This window comes from Poecile atricapillus, chromosome Z (genome assembly GCF_030490865.1).
Source record: "Poecile atricapillus isolate bPoeAtr1 chromosome Z, bPoeAtr1.hap1, whole genome shotgun sequence".
NCBI classification, from domain to species: Eukaryota; Metazoa; Chordata; class Aves; order Passeriformes; family Paridae; genus Poecile; species Poecile atricapillus.
Window position 1 is genome coordinate 38,051,723 of NC_081289.1, and position 25,441 is coordinate 38,077,163.

Sequence of the window (25,441 nt, forward strand, 5' to 3'; positions counted from 1 at the left end):
GCAAATGTAAAAGCACAACAGGAATGCTGTCTGCAACTCTCATACCCACATTTAAGAATGGACTATCGGATAAACCACATAGTCAGAAAGTCCTGCAATAAACATGGTGAGGCATGAAAGGTATGGCTTATTGTGGAAAGCTAGGAATGAGCAAGCTGCCTGTCTTATCAAAAAAACAAGCAAAGACTATTGTAAAAGATGTTTCCAATTGTGCCTGGCTTTTTAGTATAAGAAGAAAGGACATAACAAAGTACAGTATGGGATATTATTCTCTTGAAAAAGTGAAATTTAAGTAACATTTAACTGCAAATAAAGCCCTTAAAAAACCCAAACCACCCAGTCAATAATTATCCACATCCTTAATGAGGTGATCAATCTTCTACTCTGTATTGATACGTCTAAAGGTCTTTCCTGGGATATTGCACTTCTAGGAGAAATTGCAGACCCGCTGCTGAGACTTACAGCTGAGATGCTGCAACTTGGAGGAGCATAATGATCTCTTCCAACATCAAAGTCTGTCATTAGGTGACTAAGAATTATACTTTCTTTCTTTGAATTCTATCAAATAATATTGATGTCTACCTGCTGAGGAAGTAGCTCTAAGTTCTTTGAGTTTCAAAATAAGGCATTATACTTCACTGGGTTTGGACATATTTTTTATCACTAAAATCAATAGGCTTGTATTTTAAAATAATCCTGAGAATGAGGAGATTGTGAAGTTGTTTCTGAATGGCATAACCTGTTCCCACCAAGGAAACCGCCATTCAAAAATCCTGCTGAATCATTGGAACTGGAAGCAGTACTTAATTTTGTTTCTACAGAGATTAGTTCTGCTGAATACAGAAAAATCATATCCTTCAGCATATCATTTTGTTTTCATATTCATATATTTGAAATAATATCTGTTAAATACTCCTGACTGCAAAAACACCAGACTGTGTTTTCAATAAATAATTCCACTTTAATGGCAAAGTAATAATTTAGACAGATACAGTGTGCACACCTGCAAAAAAAATATACGCAAGCTGGTTTACAAGCTAGAGGAACAATAAACCAATAGAAAATACATCATCCAGTTAAGTCCGATGACACCAAATACTTATTATTAGGGTTTTACAAAGACTACAAAAATTTTCAGATGATTTATTTCACTGTTTCTGTCTATTTACAAGATATGTTACATCAAAAATGTACAAAATATAAAATGTGTACAGACAAATGTTTCACAAACAATTTCTGAGTTGTAAACTAGGTGGACTCACTGAGATGTATTGCAGGAAGTTTTGTGAATGTAATATTGTGTGTTTGTGAGCTAAATATGGCAGGAAAAGATTTGCAGGTTTGCTCAGAGCACAAAGTACAAGAAAGAGCAGCTTTGCTTTAGTTCTTTGAGTCAGTCAAGGTGTATGAACTGACATTTTGCATCAGAAATGGATCCAGATTTGGGGGGCACGATGTTGGTCAGACTGAATCCTACGTGCATAAATTCAGAGTTTTATTCAGGGCAATAGCACCGTGTAGAAACCTCTAGGTTCAGCGATGCAGCTCAGTGCCATTTGGAAACTGCATTGATTTCTTTAGGTTACAGCAGGTGGCCACGGGGTGGCCACGAGGAGTGAATAGCACCAGATACACATCCCGAAGGTAACATCCATGGAGGTGTACAGTACATGACTACACAATGCCAGAGCCCTTGGGTACCTTCATAGGTTCATGCACGCCTATTTTAACCTCACGGCTCTCATGGTAAGAGTGTTTCCGGTTACTGTGAGCAGTCTAGATGCAGTCTGGCTGTGGCCTGCTGTGACATATGAACCTTAAACATTTTCAGACTTTTCCCCCCAAAATGTATTGGTTTCACACAGATATTGAGATGTGCTAACTGTAGCATTAATAGCTCCTGCATAGTTGTAACAACTGTAAGTACAGGACAAACACACCAGGTAATAACAGCTTTAGGTTTTGCATTCTGTATTTGTTTGCAACATACAGGAAATCTCAGCAAGTGAAACATCTCTTAACACCAACAGAATAAAATACAATTTTTTTTGTTTGTTTGTTTTTGATTTGATTTGTGCAAGGCTTTTTTTTTCTTTTTTTTTTTTCTTTTTCTTTATATTTACAATACCCACCCAGTAGACTGTGCAAAACCAACCCACTTTTACAGTATAAACTCTTCCTCTTCCACAGTGGACATCACTGCTTCAGTGTTCTTTTATGCTGAATTCTTCATGTACAACTATAACAATCAAAACAACATGCTGAAACTAGAGAAAGGAAAAAAAACCAAACCCATATATTTGTGCTCATGCTGCATCAAGTGCATCCAGCTCTGCTGGATAATTATTCAAAACATCTATCCTCCCAAAAATTCCATTCTATGGGACCAAATGGATTTGAGCCGATTTTGTCAGCATTTAGGTGGCAGTGAAAGTGGGTTTAGGGTCCTTGTGTACTTCTGAGGGTAGGCAGAGAAATCTATTCACAAGATAAAAATATTATATAGCAACTGTTCTTTCTCGTATCCATTACTTTAAAAAATCATGATATACAGATATGAGGCTACTATGTTAACTGATGTTTTCTCATTAGTAAATGAAGAAAAAAACAGTGTAAATTACCAATGGTTTAGGAATTAAACCAACTGTAAAACTGTTCTAGAAATCTGTTTTAAGGCAGTGAGACAGCACCATAAGAAATGTTCCTTCTTTCACTGAAAAGGCTCAAACAAATGAAGCCCTAAAAAGCCTTTAATCAGTGTTGGTTAATAATTGGTAGAAAACTGTTGTTAAGGAGTGGGCAGGCGGTTAAAAAAGACCCTTGTGGTAAAAATAACTTTATAAAATCTGTGACTTGTGTACTAAAAACTTGATGGAGCGCATCACCGTGACCATGGCAGTTAGAATTAAATTGGCACTTATCCAGCATATCACAGTCATGTTTTCTGGTGATTGCACAATACTGTTTGTGCTTTCTGAGTTACTATCATCTTTTACTCATTCTGGAATGGGCAGCAGTGTATAACACAAACACCACTGCCGTCCTGTGACCAGCACCATGTGGCACAACAGAGGTTAAAAGATAATTAGAAGACTGCATTGTTCATGCAGAACCTTGGGGTAAACTAAAGGAAAAAAAAAAACCCGAAGAAGTTTCACTGTAAACTTGTACAGGGAAACACAGAGAGACAAAGAGAGAGAAAGAGGATAAGGGAAAAAAAATATTCCAGTTTGGCTAACACATGTGCAATCTGCTCAGATGCCCTTGGTCTAGGGCACTTTCCAGTTGACAAATGGAGTCTCACATGGCTCCACAGGTATTGAAACGCCTTGAAATTAAACTAATTCAAGCTTTCCACTTCAATTTTTCTTCCTGACTTTGCAGAGTTAGGTCTCCTGCCTCCCTACAACACACCATTCTTACTCAGAGACCTCGGTGTGCTGCTTTAATACTGGCAGTGGTCTAGTGGAAACAGATTTTACCATCATCCTACAGCAAGATTTGTCCCTTTCAGAGAGTTGATTCAAGGGATGAATCCAAAATGTCGTCATGGTGGCTGGTGCTATCACTGTCACAGCTCTGTGCGCTCGAATAGTTGGCTGCCTCTTGAAGCCTCATTAGCATATTCATCTGAAAGAAGAAAGCAATGTTTACATAATCTTGTCTCATTTAATACTGAACTGACCGTGTTAAAATTTAATTAAGCTCCCTTGCTGTATGAGGTGTGCTGGTACCTAGATGAGAGACCATGCAAAAGGATTTCGGAAAGGGCAGGGTGCTAGCGGCTCCTACTGGCACTCTTTTCATTGCCTTCTGGTTTTTAAATAGAAGTTTAAAGGTCCAAAGAGGGATACAATGGAGCTGCCTGATAACTCTCTTTAATTCAGGGGTGAGGCCAGCTGCAGCTGCAACACTGGCAGAGGAAGGAAGCTGTATCTCAGCTGGACATCTGGGCCCGTATTTGGAGACAGTTAAGCTTCCAGATAATTTTTGGATAGTGTAGATGCATTACACTGGAAAAGCAACTGAAAACATAATCACAGTAACATACCCCCTCTACAACAGAAAGATGGGGAGGGAATGAGAGAGGGTAGACTAATGCCAGCTGCTTCATAAATGAGTCCCATCTGCTGTTGAGGGTCTGACCTCAAGAGTTGAACAGCAACAGATCCTCCTATCCAGGAGAGTAGAGCCCCCCATAATTTAGGGATTACTGGTACTTGAAATCCATCAAAACCTTGAAAATCATCAAATAGCAGCATTAAGATCCAGAAAATTACTTGGATGCTTGATGCCTAACTGTATAACGGGCAGGATTTTATTTATAAAACATCTACTTCTGCCAGCATGCTAAGGACTGTGAGCAATGTTGACAGTACTTCAGCGCTTTTCAAGCAACAAATACACAGTCTTTACAGAAAGCAGACAATGAAAAACCAAAGCCAAAGATGTATTCCTATTGGTTTGTGTTTTAAGCCCCTACTTCCAGTTAGTTCAGAAATCCTTACATCTCTATGCTTTCAGCTTGGTGAAGTTTTCTCTAGGCACTGAACAGTGTTGAACACTTGTGTAGATTTGCTGAAGCTTTAATAGGTATCCATGCTTGTGAACACAGGATACCTGCAGTGGGTGTTCAATACATCCTGCATGGTACCCTGCTTCCACAAGTGCAGTGTCTGCCCACTCATGAGCTCTAGTGGAGCCGGGCAAACTCTCCAGTCACAGCTTTCAAGATTCTGGTATTTACTCAGGTACAGATGCTGACCACAGTGTGCAGGGAGCAGGGGTGAGTGGACACTGAACTCAGGCTGCCCACAGCCTGAGCTTTCACCACAGTGGAGATTATGCTGTGATGGAAGCCTGTCCAATACACTGGAAGCCCAAACCACAACGTCGAAGTATCACCTGAAAGCTTATGGAATGGAAGAGGAGCTCAAATAAGATGATTTTCTACACTTTTTCAGGACACAAGGTCTATTTCTGAATATGAAACAATGGGGCTGAGGAACCATTTTCTTAACACCATTAAGAGTTAAATGCATTTTTCTCTGAGAAATTCCCTTTTTCAAGGGCTGACTGTACTCTAAAAATACAGTTCTCTAAAATGGTATTTTGAATTGCGATGAAGGCAGTCCACAGAGAAAGCACTACACAAGAATAGCAGTTCAACATATGCATTTTAATAGTCCATAATCAGAGGAGGCAATGGTAAACCCAAATGTCTGGGATTGTATTTAAATAAAACGATACGTGGCATTGAGGGAAATCAACTTCTTATCATTTAATGTCAGCACATTTGCATTCCTTCTACAATAAGACTATTATACAGTCATCAGTTATCTTGAAATATTATGAGAAATGGAAGAATGGCTAATTACTATTTCCACTAAATTCTCTACAATAGGTAGGTTAGATAATGTGAATATTGCAATGCTTCATTTGTATAATGTAGGTGAAAGAGTACCCAATGAAGAAGAAAGATGTTTTCATGATAAAACTGATTAATAAGCTGCTGAAAAATGGTATGCAAATAATATAATGATGAAGACCTGATACTTCTGGGTAGATGGGAAATATAAACAATGTAAGGACATATATCATTGTGTTGGCGATGCACACCCTCCTGGCTTCCTTTCATTTTCAACATTTCCATAAATTATCAGAGGATTCATTTTAAAAGCCTATTCTGGAACAGGTGCACAGTACTTTTTTTACTGCAGTTTAACATGTAAGAGTAAAGTGCATGCTGAAAAGCCTTTCCCCAAAAGTTTGAATCTTACCAAGGGATCCCCTTCTGTATCAGTCTGTGGAACGTGCTTAGAGGTTGTTCCTTCCTTTGCTGATGCATAACCTTCATAACCAACATCTTCGGGCCTTAGCTGAAGTAGTGATGGCCACTCATGCTGTAGAGTTGCAGAGCTCCATGGATAGGTATCAGCTACCCACTTGGAGGGATCCTCCCAGGGTGCCCTCTTACCATACATCTATATGGTGGATATAACACAGGTCAGTATTCCACAGAGTTTTCAGTACCAGTCATAACAGCAGAAAAAAAAGTCATCACAAACATCTAAACCATTTTAGAAGGATATTTGCTTTCAGATGTTCCCAGTACTCAGGTAAAATAAGACCTTAAGGAGATCCGAACATCTCCACTAATGCTCCTTCAATACACAGAGTGGCTGTAAGTTGGAAAATGCTCCATAACTAGTGACACTTGTAGACAACAGAAAGTGCTTGGTACAATGTGAAATGAGACCTCGAGGTAATTTGCTTAAAGCATATCAGAGAAATTAACACAGACCTATCAAAAGCATTCAAGTTAATTGGATTTTTTTTGAAGTGAATTAGAAGACGGCAGTACAGATTGTTCACGTCTCCTAGCAAAATGAGATGCTGAAGCAGACATCTGTCCACATCCTAAATGTGATAACTTTCAGAAGGTTAAGAGAACAACTTCACAAGGGATCTATTTTTCTTTACTATGAAGCATAAAATGCTTATGAACCTGGGAGGAGGACAGAGGAAGTAGGAATGAGAATATTTTAATTTTAGGAGATCTGGTAGTTTCCTCACTAAAATTCACCCCTCTCTGTATTGCTGTTCACAAGCAACATGTTAACTGAGAGCCCCTTGGTTGCTGCCTTAAAGATTTCCTTTAGCTGTGACAGTGACACACTGGGATGGGGAGTTATCCACCAGGGCTTTTTGTAATTTCTCCCGCCTCAAACAGTTTCACAGAATCCAAAGAACACCATGCTATTGGCAGGGCACGCACTCACAGAGGATACATGTGGGCTGCACTCCTAAAGGGACTATAACAGGGGAGGACTTCAGTGATAAAGGCAGAATGATGGGTTGTGCTTATCACTGCAACACCTGCTGCCAGGCACTTGCTGACTGCAGAGCTTCAGGTTAGGTAGCCAAGTTCCCTGTATTAGGCACAGAGATACTCAGACTTCTGCCCTGCACTGAGGCTAGGCTGCTACAAGAGGGATCTGCCTAAATAAGCCAAGAGAAATGTTTCTCAGAGGTAGCAAGCTAACTCCAGGCTGTAGCACTTCCCTTCATCTGAGATTAACAGTGACTAAATCTTTCCTGGAATTTAGAGCTAGGCTTGTAAATCCTATGTTTGACAAGTGAGTTTGCAAAGTACCTGACCAGAAAGGCAGTTTCTATCTATCTTTGGTTCCAGGAACACTGAATTATATATTATAAAAGAATTCTGTTTATTATTAATAATTTCATTCTATGGAAGCCATCCAAAGTATATAAAAATTGTTACAGCTCATGAAACAAACATATTTTCTTCTATATGCTGCCATCTTCTGCTCCACAACAGAAATTTTCATTTAAGCAGTTATCCTGTATGCTTGGGAAAATATGAGCATGAAGAATATCACTGCATTTTTATAACTGGTCTAAACAAGTGCTGTTAATCTCACTGTGGCTGTTCTATCAAATGTTTGTCAGTATTCTGCACAAGGCATAAACACTGTAATTCCCAGAGAGATAAGTAGTTTTAGGAAAGCATGAGATACTCAACAGGCAAGATTCTAAACCTTCATTGCATCAGTATGTCACTGTGTCAATACAGGTGATAAAGAAACTACAGCTGCTTATACAGTTCTTTGCCTTGTCTATAACATTCTTCCCTGCACTATACAGTAATTACTTTTGGTGTCATGTGTGGAAAAAAATGCCTCTCCACAAAGCATCTTTTTAGAGGACACAGAACTGCAGTGCATAAACAAAAAGGAAAAGGGAGAAAGCCAATTAAAGATAGGGGGAAAAAAAAAAAAAAAAAAAAAAAGAGAATGGATTAATGTAAAGATTTAGGTTTCCTCCAAAAATGTGGAATTATCCAAAATCCTAACCTCCTCTGGTATAACCCTGAGAGTTATCCTCCTGGGGAAGACTTCATTGCAACCTTCCAGGGCGCTTATAAAAAAGAGGGGGAACAACATTTTAATGTAGGCAGATAGTGATAGGACAAGGCAGAATGAATTTAAACTAAGACAGGAGAGATTTAGATTGGATGTTAGGAAGAAATTCTTTACAGTGAGGGTGCTGAGACACTGGAACAAGTTTCCCAGAAAAGTTGTGGATGCCCCATCCCTGGAAATGTTTAAGGGCAGCAACTGGATGATCCTTTAGGTCCCTTCCAATCCAAGCCTTTCTATGATTCTAAGAAAACATCCTTGTTCACAAGCTTTTTCCCACAAACCTGTGTACCTACATGTGTATGTAGGTGGTAGGAGGATTACAGAGATCAAAGCTATTTTCTGGCACCAGTGTAAAGCTTATTAACTCTTCCATTCAGGGATAGGCTGAGACTGCGTTGACTCAGGGAGACAATCTGAGCTGTATTTAGCCATGCTGGGAACTCTTTAACCAATGGAAAAAAACCACCTTCCTCCAGTCACAGAGAAGAAACCCTCTTCATAAAATACAAGATATGTTAGTGCTGGAGCAGAAAAAGCCAAATTATACCGAGTAAGAGCATGTCAAAAGGAATTGGAGTCTGCCTTCTATAACCCATCCAAAGATTTTCCTCTTGCAAATGCAACAGCATTCATAACAGGATGCACCATTTAAAAACAGCTTGGATAAAGCCTTTGAAAGAAATTTAAAAAATTTCTAGGAGCAAATGACATACCTGGAGTCCTTCTCTCACAGCTTCCAGAAGATATGGAACCAGGGAATAGTTCCAAAGGTCTGTGAACCACACTCTGGAGCCATCAACGTCCATAGGGCAAGGGAGGAAGAGACGGGGACCTGAGAAGTCAAGTTGTGTATTAAAAAAGGTAGAACTAGGAAATACACTTGAAATAATCTCAAAATTAAAAGAGCAGTAGCGGAACAAGCTCAAGTTAAGAAAATACTAAAACAGGACTGCATTAAAGGAGCTAGCAGTCTCCTGTTTTTAAAAATGAACTGGTGCCATTTAGACCAATTTTAGGGCCTGATGAACACTTACAAGTTTTATGGCAAAGCCATGTAAAAGCTGACATCTTTGCTAACATAGCTATTCCATTAAAAGACCTCAGGTCCAAAAGTTTTTATCACTGTAATTATACTACAGTGTGAAAACAGGAGAAAAAAATTAAGACTAGGGAAGTTACTATTGGGGGTAATTTTTTTTTAAAGTTTAGATTTAAAAATTTTGATCTTTTACTTGAAAGTATTTAGCAACAAAGGAAGAACTACCAGAAAATATATATCTTCTCTCATTAAACCTCCTGTTTTCTTTTAAATCTTTCTGATAACTAGACAAATTCCCCACACCTATGTTATACTTCCCATTGAAACATCGCAACTTAAAAAAAATAATATATTCTTCACAAATCCCTAAAATGCTCAGCCTGCATCCTTATTTCAAAACATTCCACCAATGGACTCACCAATGGTTACATCTGAAGAGCTGTGTGTTTCTAGGAAGCTGTTGAGATGATGCCATGTTTTGGGGATCCAGTCAATGATTTTCATAAGCTCATTATTGCGTATGCTCTTTTCTATTTCAGTTTCAATCAGTTTCCTTCTCAGATATCTGCCTAAGAAACCTTTAACAGGCTCTGTGTGATTAGCACACAGCACCCACCTGGGTAGAAGAGATGAATGTCAAGCAGCAATGAATAGCAAATACATTATTTCCTCTTGAACATATAGATGAAAGTAATGTCATAGAATCTCATTAGTCAGCAAGTATAACCCTGCTCCAGTAAACCTCACTACTGCTCACTGTTTTAACACAGCCATTTCAGGTTCCAGCAGGAAGTCAAGACAATGCTGAAGACAAAATGAAAAGCAGGAATGCAATAATCGTCAGCAACTTTCTAGAGCTGACAGACAGTATTTCTTTTACTATTCCCCAGCACCATTCAGAGACTCATCAATAGAGGAGAGACGCTGAAGCTGAACTGAACTGAAATACTTTACTGTGATGAAACACAAGATCAATATTTGTCAAACAACTGGGCTCAGAAGCAGGGAGCTGTGCAAACATGGCCACAGCAAATACAGAATGAATGTACCTGAAATTGTGATGCATCTCCAGATTTGGTGAAGAAGAAACTCCCTGGTTCATGGTTCCAATAATATAGGGACTGGAAATATAAAAGCAGTAAGATTTTTTGAGGGAGAATTAATTTGATTATTCAGAATATATTCCTTCTTATTATCTGTACTAGGCCAATTTCAAGTCTCTGGGTGTACTATAGACATAGATTTAAAATATTTCTGAGGTACCCTTTTTAAAATGTTTATTCTTGTATTATTTCCCTCTTGCACATATTTAGTTTACCAGTGCTCATCTGTAATGAAGAAATAAATAAAGAAACATTGTCTTAATGTAACTCATCATAGCAGGCCTAGCTTTTTAGTTTCAAAAGCCAGTGAATCTCATGAGTAGGACACTGCATGCAATGATTTTATGAAGGCAAGTCCCCATGATGTCACTTTTACAGCAGAAATAACCAATGTTATAGGCCAGTAAAAGTTCTAGAAAACATTATTTTTACTCTTGCTTGAGAATTAAGGACAGTCAGCCAACCTTGTACTTCTGCACTGCGGCTGGAAAACTGTGGGAAGGGAAAATCTGCCAGACACACAGCTCCTTCTGTATGGCATGGTTTATCCCAAATTCCACTATTACAAACTGTAAGCTGTTCTCACGGTACTAATGAGCTTGTGTAATCTGACAGGGTGCAAAGGATAAGACTATCATTGTGCCAAGAGTTTAAGTACATGCTTAAATTTTGTGGTACATTTACATCTCACTGAGAAGCACAGGAGTCATGCAAATGAAGTGAAGGAGACAACTATGTTCTTGGCTGAAAAGGGTTAAAATTATTGAAGCACATAACAGCCTTGCAGATGGCCTCTGGGAGCCTAAGTTTTCACTGGGACATTTTGTTTAGCAAAGCAACAAGGAGCTTTTACTGTTTTAATTGTAAAACCTGTGTGCAAGGAGAGAGAAGAGGTACTACCTACCATTTATTATATTTACAGTTGAGGAAACCATTGAAGATGTCACTTAGTGAACTGATGTGGTGGAGGTTATCAAGAATTATGACAACAGGGAGGTCAGCACCATTGTTGTCAGCACTGCATTGCTCAGCTAAGTTTGCCAGATACTGTCGTAGATCCTTCAGCAGAATTAATTAAAAAAAGAAAAACCAAAATCACAAAAAATGCCCCAAACCCAGAGAAGATTAATCTGATTAGACCATAGATGTAATCTGACTAGAAAAAAAAAAAAATCAGAAGGACAAAATGACTGCTAAAGAGTTTTCCTTTGGTGAATCACTCAGATGGATCTGCACATGCAGGAAAACATGCTGTTTACCAAGGGCAACATTAAAGTCACATCCTAGGAAAAAACAAAGGTGCTAAACACAAGATAAAGGACTGAAACATTCTGATTTGGAGGATATATTCATTAGAAATCTTCTGATGAAATATCTTATATCCAGAGGAAAATACACCGTAATAAAACATGCCATTTCTTATGGACTGAGATACCCATATTAATTTTTGGAGCTTCATCCTTATGAATGCCACATTTATATACCAAAACCCCACCAGACTGTCACACACCTTTGGTGTATTAAACTTCTCCTTTACATATCTCCTTTCAGCACTCTCACTGAAGATTTGCCTCCCTTCTTGGGGATGCTTTATCACAACTCATAACAAAATTTGTTGTGTAAATTCTTCTTTCCTGTCAGCTGTCTGGCTACTGTTTAGTGCAGAAGTAAAAGAGAGCTTTCTATGATCAAAAAATTTCACAATTTGGTCAAGAGTTGCTCTTGAGAATTTGGGCAAGTCAGGTTTTACAGCTGTATGTCTAGAGGTATCTAATTTCGTCAGGGTTGGAAATGCTCAGTATTACGGGCAAAGTTCCTATTGCCATTTTATTTTCTGGATCAGGGATAGCAGAATCTTTTCTTCTTTCATGGGAACATGCCCTTTTTTTATTTCAAGAAATATTTTTCTTTGCCTTTTTATGATCAGGTGTCTTTCAGGGAACATGATAGGTTTCCTCCATGGAATAGTACCATTTGTATTATTCAAACACCCTTGGTATTTGACAAAGTTGCTCTTTCTTTTTTTATTACAAACTCAAAAATTCTACACAAATTTTGATAGAAGAAAAAGGGGAAAAAACCCCCAACCAATCCAATCCCAAAAACAACAGACAAACACCAAAACACACAGACTAAGCAATTTACCAGAAATCCAAAAGCTGTCTCTTTTGTGGGACAATTTTCTTTACAGATGTGTATGGTATAACAATAGAACATAAACACATTCTCTGCCAAAGAAAATGGCATCACAAATCCTCTGTATAAAGACAGTGAAAAGCAGTTTATTTTTGCCAGAATGGGCCTTTTTCCCCTTTGGGATCTGTATATTCTCCCTTCTTATGTTAGCATTCATTATGTTCTCTGAAAATTAGAAAGCTCTGGGCAAACCCTTTCATTTCTTTCCCCTAGGTACCAAGAAAGGAGTACACCCAATTCAGGACAGCCAAATGAATATTATCTGTGGCTAGCACAGTAGTCCTGCTAGAATCCTGATAATCTGAGCTATGTAAATCACTGGGGATGTGACATGATGTGTGAGGCAATTTCAGTATGGTCAGCTTGCTGACCAATGCACACCAGAAATCATGACAGTTGTATCTCTCCAGTGCTGACTAAGAAACTGAGCCCAAGACAGTAATTTCAAATCACCCCTTTGAAATCTTTGCTAAAAAAGACTGATGTTATCATCATAAAAAAAGCAAGTTACACTAGTATTACTATATAGCCAATCTTCTGACAAAGGAATTACAGAAACTCCAAAAATTTAATTTACATAGGGGTTGGACTGCATGTATGATTAAAATGGGTTTCCTCAGGACGGGGAAAATTGAGACTTCCTTGACAGTGCTTCAGTGGTTTGTTTAGAACAGAAATATCTGGTCCCTGTACATCACTGGGATTGGAGCCTGCATTCTTGTGGGAAGAAATGCTAACTGAGCAGCAAAAGAGTACACCAATTAATGGAATCTGTTCTGCATCATCACTACAAATTGGGCAACAGTTTATGTTTTCAGCTGTAACTTACCTTACTTGACTTGTGATCTATGTTAAAAGTTGCAATTGCATCCTCAGTTTTTTTTCTGCCAGATTTACTTATAATATATTCAGCCAGCCTGTTAGCTAAATAGGTCTTTCCCGTGCCACTGGGTCCCGACAGAATAATTCTGCGATGCTCCATCAGTAAATTAAAGTACCGTTGGGTAATTGGCTTAGGAATTAATGTGTCAAACACAAAACTGTCCAAACTGTTTTCTTCTACTCCTGGAGATAAAAGAAAAGAAAAATGGCCTGTCTTATCCTTGCTAAGGTAGTTATTTGGCCCAGCACCTGATGGCAACAGTGCTATGACCGAAGCAAGATAAGATACCTCTTAAATCAAATCCTCTACATCAAATTCCCTTTAAAAACTCCTTTACTGCAGAAATACTGGTATCCTTCCACAAAAAATTAAACAGCAGTAGTGAGTTGAGATGAGTGGGAGAGATGCAATCAAAGTAAATGAGAAAAAAAGGCTCAGTGAGGCAAAGATACGTTTCAAATATTACTGGCAACAATGACAAAAAAAGGTCAAAGTGACAGCCACAAGGGTTGCTGGCTGTCACATCAATGTATGTAAGGTCCTCCTGAAGGACCCTCTCCCCTCCAATAGCAAACTCCTACATTTTGAAATGTATAGAATTTTTCCTGTGGAACTGGAACTGAATAAAGCATAAAATTTTCTCATTGTAATCTCTGTTTTGAGGTTGGGTTTTTTGGCCACTGTTTATAAATCTGTACTTTGTTGTGATTTCACAGTCAGGCAGGTGAGGACAGATATTCTTAGATTTCCCTCAAAAGGCTGTGAGAGATATTATGCAATGTCTTAAAGACAGTTTATGTGATGTGTCCTCAAACTAGAGACAATACAGAAAGGTCAGGTGTAAGAATAATAAACACAAAAGGATAGGGAACTGCAGTGTAGAACTCTCCAGTATCTGCAGAAGTATTCTTCAGATTTTACCTTTCAGGTTCACAGTGATGACGTTATTATCTCCAACCAGATATCCACAAGGCAGCAGTTCAGGCACTTCTAGGCTATGGGCTCTAGTTACATCCCCTATACAATAGCTAGCAATGCAGTCAGAGCTTAAACCCAGGCTAGTAGTTGGATCCACTCGAAAAATATACTCCTGAAATTATACGAAAACATAAGCCATAAAAATATTTACTGAATGAAATCTATTTGGAAAACTGCATACAGTCATAAAAAAAAAAAAAAAGAACTGTGCCATCAGGAATAAAGCTTAATAGTGGTTCTAGCTATATATCAAAAAAGCCTCAAACCAAACCAAAAATTTGGCAAGACAACTCAAAGAATACAGAAATTTTCTAAAATAAAAAAGAAAATTGTAATTATACTGAAGCAAATTTTTCAGTGTCTTACCTTAAAGAGACGTCTGACTACACCATCTAAAACATCCCATTTTGTTTTTCCACTGACTCCAATTGATCCTATCAGGTATGCATGTGGCTTTTGATCCTGCAAAGACATTTTTGGAAACTGGACTAAAAATGGTGCTAGTTAGTTTTCTATGAAGATTCATAGTTTTCCTAATGAAGAATAAGTATATTATTTAGAATGAGAGGTTACAACTTTGGTAGTAATCTCTGTGCCAGAAATAGGTATAGATTTTATTACTTTGATACACCTTTATAAAGAAGGGAATACATAATCTTGTTCTGTTCTTTGCAGCAATTTTTAAAGAGACGACTAAAACTAAAGGTTGCACTGTATTTATAATTTTTTATAAAACAGAACATGAACACATGACAATACAATTTCTCAGCAGCAAATTCATAATTGCACCCTAAGGAGACCAAGGCCTAAATCTAATTTATAATGACTTTTAAACAGAGATGGAAAGCCCCAGGACATCCTACTACTAATTAAACTAAGAATTGGTAGTATCTAAGCCACCACAAAGGCAGAAAAGGTTATATGACATTAGTCTATGGAGTGTGCCTAACAGTATTGAGCATGGATGACAGAGAAGAGATTTGCTCTCTATGGGATATTTCCTTTCAGGTCCTGGCTTAAAATACTGAAAACAAAAATTAAGCTACTATATTCCAGCATTTGCTTGAGCTATAATTCTGCTCTGGGTAATACGCTTACCTTGGCTCGACTATAGCCTTTGTTTATAGTGACTAAAATTTTGACACTATGGCCTTCTTTGTGGAGTGCTCCATCAGTGACATCATCCAACAAAATATCTACATTAAAAGAAAAGAAGTGATCAGTCTGAAAAATTACATCAATTATGCTTACATCATCAGTTCAATATTTGTTCAAATTATTTTTTTTTGTTAAAAAGAAAGGCTGCCATAACAGCAACTTGTAATTGTTATAATCTGTACTTATTTTGAATTCACCATTTCTGTTGGAGGTGAAAAAAAAGTTACAAGTTGTCAATTTTTTTCAGGACTATTAGGAGTTTCAGTAATGTAGAAATGAATAGAGAAACCACAAATAAATAAAATCTTGCATTATAGTGTTATCTTTGCTTTCCCTCTTGGAATTTTTTCAAAATTACAGTATGTTCACAAAGTAATGTTGTTTAAAAACTAAATTAAATGTATGTCTTTAAGCACTCATTTATGCCCTTTAGAATGTTTTAAGAAGAGAAAACAAGAAATCCTTGCATTGATATTTTTGCTGTTAAGTAAAGTAGAATTTAATTTCACTTTCCAGATGATTCCTTTACCTTCTGTACATATGGCATGTAAAGAGTCCTTTTCACCCCCTCTAGAAAACCACTTTGGACTCCTCCAGAATATGGGACTCTTATTTTCAGCCATTCCTCTAAGAAAAGGCTTCATTTTTCTTGGAAGTAAAGAGTGATTTTGATCTGCTCTGCACCTCTGTTTATACCACTTCATTAACTCCAAAAATGAGAAAGCAGAAACACTTCTGTTAAAGGCTGGGCCTACAGCTTTATTGCAAATGATAAAAATGCTGCTTTCTTCTAGAAGCTCTCTCAGAGATTTCACTGTTAGACATTTAAACTAACTATAAAATTAGATGAGATTATGGATTTGCATTTTCTTCAAAGGCTAGCACAGTAATCCACTAACCTAAGTCCTGTTCGTTCTTAGTGTGAAAAACATTAACTTCATGATATGTCATGAAGTCTGCACAAGGTCAGATTTCATCCAAATTAAATGAGGTCCCAGTAAGATTCAGTCACTTGCTCAAAGGAAAACCAAAGAAGGCTTATGAGTATAATTTCAATTAAAGTATTAAAAATAAGTTTTCATGTTGAAAGTTTGCTAACCTACATCCAGATCTAGAATGCAGATTCTGCTGTTGGGGTGGTTTTTTTGTTGTTTTGTCTTTTTGTTTGTTGTTCTTTTAATTCATTAAACAAAAAAGCATTTTTTTTGTTTTTTTTGAGTTTTAATAAATCTATGTTTGCTTTTTCCAGGCAGGAAGATTTTCTGTGTCACCACTGAATGTTTCACTTCACTTGTCTTGCGCTTTGGCATATTTGACAAACCTTTGAGCAAAACTAAGAGCTTTGATAATGTCATCATTTGTTTGAGGGCAAATTATGTTATGATCCCCCTGTGAAATTTTTCAATCTCTAAATGACCCTTATGTAGCCCTTTAAATTCATTCTTCTATAAGTCTTTAGGAATGAGGAACCACTCCCTAGCAAAAGAACAAACTCTACTTTCTAAGAGCTCTCTCCATCACTGATACAAGGGGCTGAGATGCCCAAGGGCCTCTAATTTCATGGTGGTACTAATTGCTTTAATTACTCCCTACCAGGTCTGCTTTTTAGGCATGCTATGATTACTTCAGTTCAATTCTTGTCAGAGCTCTGGCACTCTGGGCCAGTCTTGTGCTGGTCCTTGTTTGCTCCCTTTGCTCAGGTGACTGACTGAAATAGGGGTGTCTGGAACCACCAAGCCCCTCCCAGGCTGCCACTCACACTGACCTGGAGGCTATCATCGTACCCTCAGGAAGTGACAGCTTTCGTCATTCCCAGATGACCACGGTCAGCTGAAGACACTGCTCCCGGAAAACGGCGTTTTTATAATATGAAAAGCCAAAACACTCAATTCTCTGAGCTTAAACCTCATCATGATTAACCCTCCCATATCTCAGAGACTTTTGTTCAGCAGTACTCCAGCTGTCTCAGAAATCCCACAAGACTTGGTAGAAAGCTGTCACCCTTCCAAGTTCTCTGGCACGGTAACAAAATGATCATCACAATGATCAAAAATTCTAGATACATAATCAAATGAAATTCTCCACTCCTCATTAGGCACCCTTATATCTTTAATTCCTTATAATAAAAAGTAATTACTTTGCATGTGAGAAAAACATTTAGAACAGTAACACAGAAAATTATATAAAGTTTATGAAATAATGGAATCATTTAAGCTGGAAAATACCCTTAGGATCATCAAATCCAACCACTCCTCCCAGTCATCCTGTTCTCCTTCCTTTCCCCTGTTTTCCTCTTCCTCTTTCTTTCTTTCAGCTTTTATTTTTTTCTATTCTTTTGCTGAACACTTTCTCTTAATTTTCTTCATTTCAATTATTTTATCTTATCTTTTACCTTCTCTTTTCTCCATTCCTCTTTACCCATTGTATTCTCATCTAGCTCCCCTGCCTTTTCCTCAGAGCTTTCTTCCTACATGTTTATTCCTGTATCTAGACAGTTAGTGCCAAGCAACAAAGTGCTAATGGCTGCTATTCATGAGAGATATTCTATAACCACCATATTGCAAAAAATTCTGTTACTTTTTTTGGTGATTTGTTTGTTTTTAATATGTGAGGGTCTGTAAGCAGTTAAGTTTTTTTTTCTCCCTGCTTTTGCAACATGTCATTACATGTTGAGGCCTAGTTCAGGGTCCTCCATGCTAAAAGTTAAACCTTTCAAAGAGTTGGAATGTAAATAAAAAATATACCAATGTTCATACAAAATCTGTCATTAACCAGAAAAAATCTTCAAATATCCATGTAATCAATGACTGGCAAGATAATATGACTAACTGCCAATCCAAATTACAGTCACTTTGGCATATTCCCAGCTGTAATCTTGCCTAGACTCCTTCCACAATTATTAGCCATATTTTTATTGTTTCCAGAGACTGCATTATAATTTCTGTGGCGTCTATGCTAATGAGTGCCGCTTTGCTCCTGCTTTACTCCCGGTTCTAATGTTAGAGACAGCACTTCTGTTTCTTGGCTACATTATAAAAACAAATGTAGAAGGCTTTTTATCATGAGCACCGTGGCATGGAAAATGATCAGATATTAATGTTCATGATGTGGACCAAAGTTCTGCTTGCTTTCCTTCATTCACAGAAGACAATGAGAGTGCCTAATAGGCCAGGAGGGGTTTGGCTCCTGTGATAAATGGTGATTTGGTCTGACATAGGCTAGCTAGCTGTACCAAATTAAAAAAATGTAAGGGATAAATCTAACTGAGACCACCTTCTGTCTTAGCTGCAAATATGAAGTCAAGTTAAGGGAGCTAACCAAATGATCAAAGATCTGCAAACCAAAAGAAGAAAGTTCCACATACTATACTCATATTTATCCCATATGGGCAAGAGAATATTTCAATACAGTTGTTATAGATACTTAACAGATATTTCTTTTCAAAGAAATTGTAAATTGGGTGACCAAAGAGTATTGTGAACTACACATAGGCAGGGAGTGTCATAGCTAGGAACAAAACAAACAAAATGAACAGTCTCTTACTGCTGTTCAGGGGCTTCTAAGAGCCACATTTCAGACATGACCACCAGCATTCTTCCTTATCACCGTTACTGAATGTATTTCTGATATTAACCTGAATGACAGGAGGTGTTTTAATTTCCAGTCATGCTTCTCCTGAGTGGCCCATTAAGGGGCTGAAAAAGTCTTATTAACTGCTCAGGCACGCATGTGCCCAAAGTATGTTTACCTGATGTAACAGATTCTGTGATGTTTAAATTGTTCAGAGAAAGTCCTAGTGACTGCCGTGATGAGGAAGATGATGTGCTGCTTGACGACTCTGATGATGGCCGGGCAGGCTTTCCAGTATTTCCAGTCTCTGCCTTTAAGCGATCATTCTCAGCTTTCAGTATCTCAATTTCATTCTATATACAGAAGAAATCAACACAAAAGCACAGGAGATTATTCTTTTGGGAAACCAGTGTTGGTGGCTAGTCTGGTGATGCTGTTCCCCTGACCTGGTTAACTGGTTTACCACTTTCACAGCAAAGATGTAACACAGTGAAAACTGGATTGCCTTTACTTCTTAGGTGGAGGGAAAACCCCCCAAAACCTTGTTTTACCTTTTGCCTCAAGACAGATTCTAAACAATATAAGCTTCAAGCTTTTGTGCTTATTGTACAGTTGACCATAATGTGTGTGTGATTAGAATTTTCCCAGCTTTCCCCATTTTTTTCAGCTACTTTGTATTGTTAACTACCTCAGGTAACAGTCAGTAAAGATATGTCAATAACAGTCAGTTATTAGCTATGTCAATGTTTCTAAAGTAACAGAAAATTATTACTGCCATTGAATATAAAATTTAAGTAGTAACTTCACAGAGAAATTAATAAAAAATGAAAAATTAGAAATTGATAGTTTAACAGTGTCATAACCCTTCTTGCTTCCAATAAGACTTTTTGATCATTCAAATACAGGGTTGTTCACATAGTGGTGAGCAAAGTCTCTCTGATGAAAACAGACAGTGACAGATGAATCAGAACAACTGGAATTTTTTTAGCTAAATCCTTTGTGGTGCCAAGTGATTACTGAATGTAAAATTATAAAATGAAAGCTTAGACTGGGAACAGCCTGGTACCAGCTAAATCTAGCTTCCAGTCGCTTCACAAAGTGCATTACAAAGCAACTGCTTATTCTTGCAGATGGTTCTGCACATCAAATTTAACTCTACATTCACTATCACCCTGCTAAATGTCCCAGTTTTTTATGGAGGCTGCACAGCTATATTATACAAGTATAAATTTAAGGGTTAGACAGCATCATAAAAAACCCTGCTACAGCTACAAAAAGATTAGATCACATACACACAGGTGAAGAGATAGTGAAAGGGAAGGGACAAACCAGAATAATAATAATAAAAGAAGGTAACAGATGTAGTTAGTCTGGGGTTCAAATCAGGAGCCACTCTGCAATTTATGCTGATTAATTACACAGCTCTTAGCAGTCTTCAATTCACCTGAGCTTTAGGTTTTCATGGTGCTTTGAATCTAAAAGTATTCATGTATCACTTCCACTGGTCCTATTTTTTCCCCTTACCAACCCTCATCAATCATCTAAAATATCACAGGTTGGCAACTGCAAGGTGGCTGCCTGTTCTTGTGGGCGAACTTCAGAGACAGTGATTATCAGTAACAGCACCTCAACTAGCTGCCTCTGCCCAGATTTGAGGAAGTTCAGACCTTGGAGAACTGTGCCTATGGCAGACTCCTCCCTCTGGGGAGTTCACCTGGCTCAGACACTCATCTCCCAGTATGAGACTGTAATCAGATGACAAGCCTTCACATGCTTTTCTCCACCACTGCAATTAACTGTATTCTATTCCTCATAGTTCCTTAAAACCTTTCAGTGTCTTGAGATAAATGCCTGGACAAATGAAACCACATTTATGGACCAGTTCTTGGTAAATTTTCCCTCTCACTGAAGTTCAGCCAAATATCCCAGTAACAGTAATGTTGGCACCTAGTGGTGTGAGCGCCTGGGAGGATGGCAGGTACCACAGATGTTTAAAGATCTGGCTGAGACTGATACAGACACTGTGTAAACAAAGAGGTCTAGAGAAGACATCAAGCACAGCATTTCTGTAGTTATGAAATCAGGTGCATCTACAAAAATGTGTCTAAAGGTGCATCTGACCTAAGCACCCAACACAGAGCAATTCAGCTGGGAAGGCACTGGGCTGGATTCAGCTGTGCAGATGTGGCTTTCCAGTGGCATGACAAACATGGTCTTCCATGGAAGGATGCTAAACCTACATGTTCTGTGCAGATGCAAATACCTGAGGCTGGTTCAAATGGTAAGAAGCGCCTATGCTCAAAGAACTTCATGTCACCTTCTGTACCTGGGGCAAATTTAGGATAGCTCTTTAGCCCTTACTGCTAGAGGACTAAAACTCAATTGACTACAACGGAAGTTTATCATGCAGCTCATTCCTAGACTTTCAAATGAAAGTCTAGTCCTGACTCAACCTGAATCTCCAACCCATGGCCTTGATTCAGTTCCCCAAATACAGGTTTCTAGTGCCTTCAGGGATGATGTAGGTATCTTAGCTGCCATTTCAGAAGGGCCCAGTTCCACTGAAGGACCTATGTCGTACTGTGTGGGTATTTTAGATACTTTTGGGCACTCCCCATGGTACTGGGCATTTGCATGTAAGCAACAGAGTCGAGTCCCATAAAGCTCTGTGCCATTCTTTTTTGCATCCTTTCAGCCTCATGAAAGGGAAAATCTTCTAATGAAAAATGTGTTCACAGAAGAATTGGAGCAGTGTAACAAAATAATGTAGCAAAATTATATGATGCTGGATACAGTAATTAGTTCAATTTTATATTCTTTTCCTTGGAAAGCCATGACCCAGTCAGGAATCAGAAATGATGAAAGAGTAAGCACATAACACCCTGGCCCCCTCCATGGCTCAAGGATTTAAAATGATGTAGTAATCACTTTTTGATCTGCTTCTCTGTCATGTTGCTTATTCCAGTCATAGGCTTGAGATAATAAATATCCTGTGGACAGGGATTATGTTTTCTATCATATCTCTTAAACATATTTTAGCTATTAATATATATGCTAAGAATGTCTTTATTGTAAGGTGAACACTTATCATATGAATCCTTCAGAAGTGCTGTCAATCCAGCAATTTGCTTTGCACTGACAGGTTTTTGCTGCCTGAAACCAAGTACTGGGAAAGGAAATACACCAGTCATACCTTTGGTGTGCATCTCTGCCATCACAGAAGCTACAGCACTGACCTGCATGCGGTTCATGGCTTCCCGGATCTGATCCAGATGGTGTGCAGAGCTGAGGGCTTCCAGACGAATATCTGTTAATTTTAGCTCCTTCTCCCTCAGCTCGCTCTTTAGCTGAAGAATAATTTCAGCCTCTGCCTCTGTACACTCACAGATCCTAAAGAGGAGCAGGAAACAGGCAGGAGATTAAAGGTAGGTTCTCTCCCCAAAGCAGTGTCATTATTAAATATCAAAGAACAGAAAAATGCTTGCTGCTGGTGAAACCTATGAGTGAAGAAAGAAACTTATCAAAGAAACATGAAAACAGTCAAGCTGCAAATTAAAAAAGAAAAAAAAAAGCTGTCTCCAGAAGAAGTGATCAGATTGCTTTATAGCTTTTTAGTTTAGTTCACTATGGTGAAAAACAAATTCTTAACTACTTTTCAGGTATCTTTTTTTGAGTGTCTATTATACATTGGTTTCAACTGCATTTTATACTCACATAGTTTCTTTGGTGCAAAGTTTTTGATTTCTTTACGTAACAATAGTCAGAACTGAAGGGTGCTGATTGAACTGTACTGCTGATATTTATCATTTTTTAGGCATCAATATTTTTCTCTAATTGGAATATTACACAAGAGGACAGTCCTTGAATTTATGGTCTAGAAGATTTTGATCTGTAATCTGATTTTGATTTGTGATGGCTGATATCTTGCTTACAGCCTGTCATTTTGTAATGTATGATATATGAAATCATGTGGGTTGGTTTGGTTTCTTTTTCACTTCAAGACTGGATTACCACGTGGTTATTTTTCATGAGAATTTATTTTAATCAAAGAAACCATTATATTGTAAGAAAAGATTGAAAAATGACTGGCTCAGGGACCCACAGCTGTCCAGCTCTCATGTCAGACTGTTTTGCCTCTTTACATTATCATCAGAATCACCAGTAGAAAATAAAACACTGAATTTTGGCTACATAGTTACTCAAAATAATATTTCCAGTCAATTCAGTAAATGTTATTTGTTCTTTATTACTGTGACTATAAATAGTTAATATTTGCAGAGAAATTTCAATATTAAAAGTATTTTACAAAAATAAGTATTATTATTGTGATTATTACTGCTAATATTATATTAAAAAAATATATAGAAACAAAGGTCAGCATTTAATTGCCAGAATGCATGCAAATGCATTTTGGGAAAGAAGATGCAGCACTCTTCAGGTCAGCAGTTGGGTATACAAGTCCATGCCCCACACTGAGTTTTACCGGGATCTATGCCTGTAGACCACACGACCGTTTTGCCTTTTCTTTGATGCCCAGACTAGAGAGGACCTGCACATACATGTATTAGACAGATGCAATTGGAAGAAAGTAAAGGTAATGATTGAGAACATGAGACTTGGTCAAGAAAATACATGAAGAAATCGTAAGCAAAGGGAAGATGCAGAAGTTCATGGAAAATAAAATATATGTCAAATAGAGGAAGAAAAATAATGAATATCATTCAAAACATGCACAAATATTTTCAGTGTGATTAAAAATTATTGAAGACATACACTAGGATTTTTTTCCCAAATATTATGGTACAGCTTTCTGTGATAAAATATGTCCATATGTCCATACCTACCTATTCTAAGCAACTAAGAAATGAAATTTTATTTCCATGCATATTCCATTTATTTTCTAATAAAACAGTCATGAGACTAGAATTTCTTGAGTGCCTTATGAAAGAGTAATTGTGATGTGATTATACTCAATTAGGAGAAGGAAAATAAGGTTAGCATCAGTAATAGGCATTTTTTTGTTCAAAGAGGTTGATTTCCTTATATTAGAAAGAGTTATGAGTTTAGCAGAATTAAAAAAAAAAACCAAAAAAAACCCCAGAGGAATATGAGTAAGTGCTGGGAACTCAATAAGAACATATCAGATATTCAAAAAATACTGAAAACGTGGGACAGCTGTTGATTGATGATTTGTTCTCAGACCTGAAACCTTAAGCGTGTTGATTTGAATAAGATATAAAAGTAAAATCCCACAAAAAATCCAAGCTGATAAAAGAGGGAATATATATACATCAGTAGCTACAAAGTAGATAAAGTAATAGCAGGAGGAATGAGTATACTGTAAAAAAATCACAGCCACCTGGAAAAAAAATTACATTTTTAGAATGTCATGAAAGAAGGAAACAAGGAAACTTTAGCATTTGGCCTTTACTAAGTGGATATGATAGAGCTGCTAATGGTGCAGGGAGAGCACAATGTAAGCTTTTGGAAGTTTGTATAGTTAGGTGATTTTGTGAAAGGAGGAAAGATTATGACTGAATAAAGAGCTGCTGCAGAACCAGTGTGTAAATGGTGAAGCTCAGGAGAAATCTTGCAAATGGATGGAGCTCAAGATTAAAAGATCCCAGCTGTTGACAATGGCTTCTGAACTGCAAATGGCCACGCTGGAGGAGGTCTGTTCCCTAGCCCTTCCCGTTTGCCAAAAGAGACACTTACGCAGATGCTGACTGTGACGGTTTCATCGATGTTGCCGCACACTCTCCAGAGCTGTGGGGCAATTTAGGTGAGGAAGGAAGAGACGAATCTGTCAACTCTTCTATGTCTGAATGTGAGGAAGGAGGTTTGGTGGACTTTTTCTTTCCAAAAGCCTGTTTGAAAGAGCTTCTTAGCTGGAAAACAAATACAGAGCAAGATTATTTTTGTCATCACTGAACTTTATGTGCAGTTCATGTTTTGAAGAGTTAGTTTGCAGATGCCATCCTAGCCACTGCCTGAGGTCAGTATGCAGAAGCAAGGTATTAACATATGCAACACAGTATCTCTAAAAACATGATACAGTGCTTTGTTTTGACTTCATTAATCCAGCGCAGTGCAGAAGTAGTGCTATGGAAAAAGTGCAGGACCTAGAGGTACAGCTGTTGGGGAGGGGTGCTCATTTAAAGCCATTAAGCCCCAGTGGAATCCCATTCCCATGGCATTCCCTTCAAGGGGTGGCTTTAAATAACCACTTTGCATCTAGGTACAGGCGGAACTAAGTGCTGAAATCAAAAGACAAGTCCAATTTACAGATTTTGCCAATTTTATTTGCCCCATTAAAACTTTGAATGGTCAAACTATGCAAATGCTATGATTTGGATCACAATCAAGAGGATCTAAGCTGGGATATGAGGTTTGCCTTGCCATACTACTGAGAAGAATGTTAGCTGAAAGGTATATCCTGCTTGTTGCAGTTTCCTTTAGAGGGGTAAGGTCTCTGAATGTACAAGCATTGCCTCTTCCCTCTAGAAGCTTGTATTCAGTATTGAAAAGGGACAGAATAGCCAAAGAGCCATTTATTTCAGAAGCCAAG

The 25,441-nt window shown here is 37.9% G+C and overlaps 1 protein-coding gene across 3 annotated transcripts in view; it reads right to left on the reverse strand.

Moving 5' to 3' along the window:
• Positions 1-940: 940 nt before the first annotated feature.
• LOC131573556 (neuron navigator 3-like) overlaps positions 941-25,441 on the reverse strand; it is a 250,860-nt gene continuing 226,359 nt past the window's right edge. Inside the window, exons 27-40 of one of the 3 annotated variants that reach the window (XM_058827622.1) lie at positions 24,589-24,761; positions 23,357-23,422; positions 22,110-22,263; positions 19,052-19,226; positions 15,244-15,341; positions 14,512-14,607; positions 14,089-14,257; positions 13,114-13,349; positions 10,993-11,147; positions 10,035-10,106; positions 9,405-9,601; positions 8,660-8,778; positions 5,781-5,984; positions 961-3,630 (exon numbers count right to left, since the gene is read on the reverse strand). In XM_058827622.1, coding sequence (XP_058683605.1) covers positions 3,511-3,630; positions 5,781-5,984; positions 8,660-8,778; positions 9,405-9,601; positions 10,035-10,106; positions 10,993-11,147; positions 13,114-13,349; positions 14,089-14,257; positions 14,512-14,607; positions 15,244-15,341; positions 19,052-19,226; positions 22,110-22,263; positions 23,357-23,422; positions 24,589-24,761 — 2,034 coding nt within the window. In that variant the 3' untranslated portion in view covers positions 961-3,510. Of the gene's footprint in view, positions 3,631-5,780; positions 5,985-8,659; positions 8,779-9,404; positions 9,602-10,034; positions 10,107-10,992; positions 11,148-13,113; positions 13,350-14,088; positions 14,258-14,511; positions 14,608-15,243; positions 15,342-19,051; positions 19,227-22,109; positions 22,264-23,356; positions 23,423-24,588; positions 24,762-25,441 lie in introns of all 3 variants that reach the window. The other 2 variants (XM_058827623.1, XM_058827624.1) reach the window with 2 other exon arrangements.